The sequence below is a fragment of the Dendroctonus ponderosae genome, unplaced genomic scaffold (assembly GCF_020466585.1).
Source record: "Dendroctonus ponderosae isolate FM_Combo_2020 unplaced genomic scaffold, Dpon_F_20191213v2 Dpon_F_20191213_1, whole genome shotgun sequence".
In the NCBI taxonomy this organism is placed as follows: domain Eukaryota; kingdom Metazoa; phylum Arthropoda; class Insecta; order Coleoptera; family Curculionidae; genus Dendroctonus; species Dendroctonus ponderosae.
The window spans coordinates 27,679,182-27,680,347 of record NW_026017110.1 but is presented as its reverse complement, the minus strand read 5'-3'; the positions used below and the strand labels follow the sequence as shown (position 1 = coordinate 27,680,347).

The following is a 1,166-nucleotide window of genomic DNA, read 5'->3' as shown; positions in this document are numbered from 1 at the left end:
CACACCACCCTTATACCTCGAAACCCCTTTCTCCCCTCCCCCCCTATCATTTCTCTCCCACAGCAAACCTAGCCAGAGGTACATAGGGCAAGCAATGCTTGGGCGGCATTCTCAAAATTACCTAGTCAATTTCGACAAATTCAATCTCAATTAAGCCTTTAAAGGCACTCACAAAAGAGCAAAAGTTCCGACGAACTAGCTCTAGCGGAAATGCCAGCAACACAGGACAGTTGAACCAGTCTTAGTCGGAAAGCACGGGAGATCACTTCGCCCACTGCCTCATCGCCTTGATAATGTTTAATGAAACTAAAAAATAATATACAAAAAGTTAACAACCTGAAAAGACCTAAACAATCCAAACCGACCCAAATTGAATGAATCTACATGCTAGATATCCAAGGAAACAATTTTTAGCTTGAAAATGGTGACTTTCCTCAAACAGCTGAAACTGCTTAACTTAAAGTGTTCCTTAAGGTACAACAAGAAAAATCGGAAAATTCGAAGAGACTCAAACGATACGTTCACCTCGGTCTCAAAATAAATAATTAGTGATATTTTAATAATTATTTTTTGCAAATTATATAAGTGTGGATCTTGCAAATGTTTGAGGTTTTTTGCCGCAGTCATTTTTATTATTATTATTATTATATTTTATTTATTTATTACATGTTTTTTAATTGCAGGAAACATATCCGGCTGTGCCGCCGGTCTGGTTTGCGGATTCAGAAGAAACGAGCATAACAAATGCTGTCCAAATACTGAGCAACACCGAGGGTCTGGACAATCATGTCTTACATCAGGTTATTATTTTGCTGAAAGAACTATGTAGACTGCACGCCGTTTCCGAGCCACCCGACCTGGATCGCCTCAGATTAAACGATCAGCAAGAAATCGCAGATAGGTACGTGGACATTTGTTAATTTTTATTGGCGCCTAATTTCAGAGCAGTCGGGGCTTAACTTGCGGTGGTGCCTCTAAGTGCAGGTATTGGCACCTAAGTACCAACACTAAAGGCCGTCTATCCGATCCGACTCCGATCCGACTCCGATCAGAGAACCTTCCGTCGATGATCGAATAATCGGATCGGTGTGTGATCGGAAAGGGGAAGCCACACATGTCATACACGGTTCAGTTTCCGTTCCGATTTTTGGACGAGTGCAAATCAC

At 41.5% G+C, this 1,166-nt stretch overlaps 1 protein-coding gene across 2 annotated transcripts in view; it reads left to right on the top strand.

Annotated features, from left to right (window-relative positions):
- Positions 1 to 1,166, top strand: part of LOC109544204 (ubiquitin-conjugating enzyme E2 Q2) — a 23,057-nt gene that overhangs the window by 10,126 nt on the left and 11,765 nt on the right. For both annotated transcript variants that reach the window (XM_048670661.1, XM_048670660.1), the window contains exon 2: positions 684 to 901. In XM_048670661.1, coding sequence (XP_048526618.1) covers positions 684 to 901 — 218 coding nt within the window. The remainder of the gene's footprint in view (positions 1 to 683; positions 902 to 1,166) is intronic.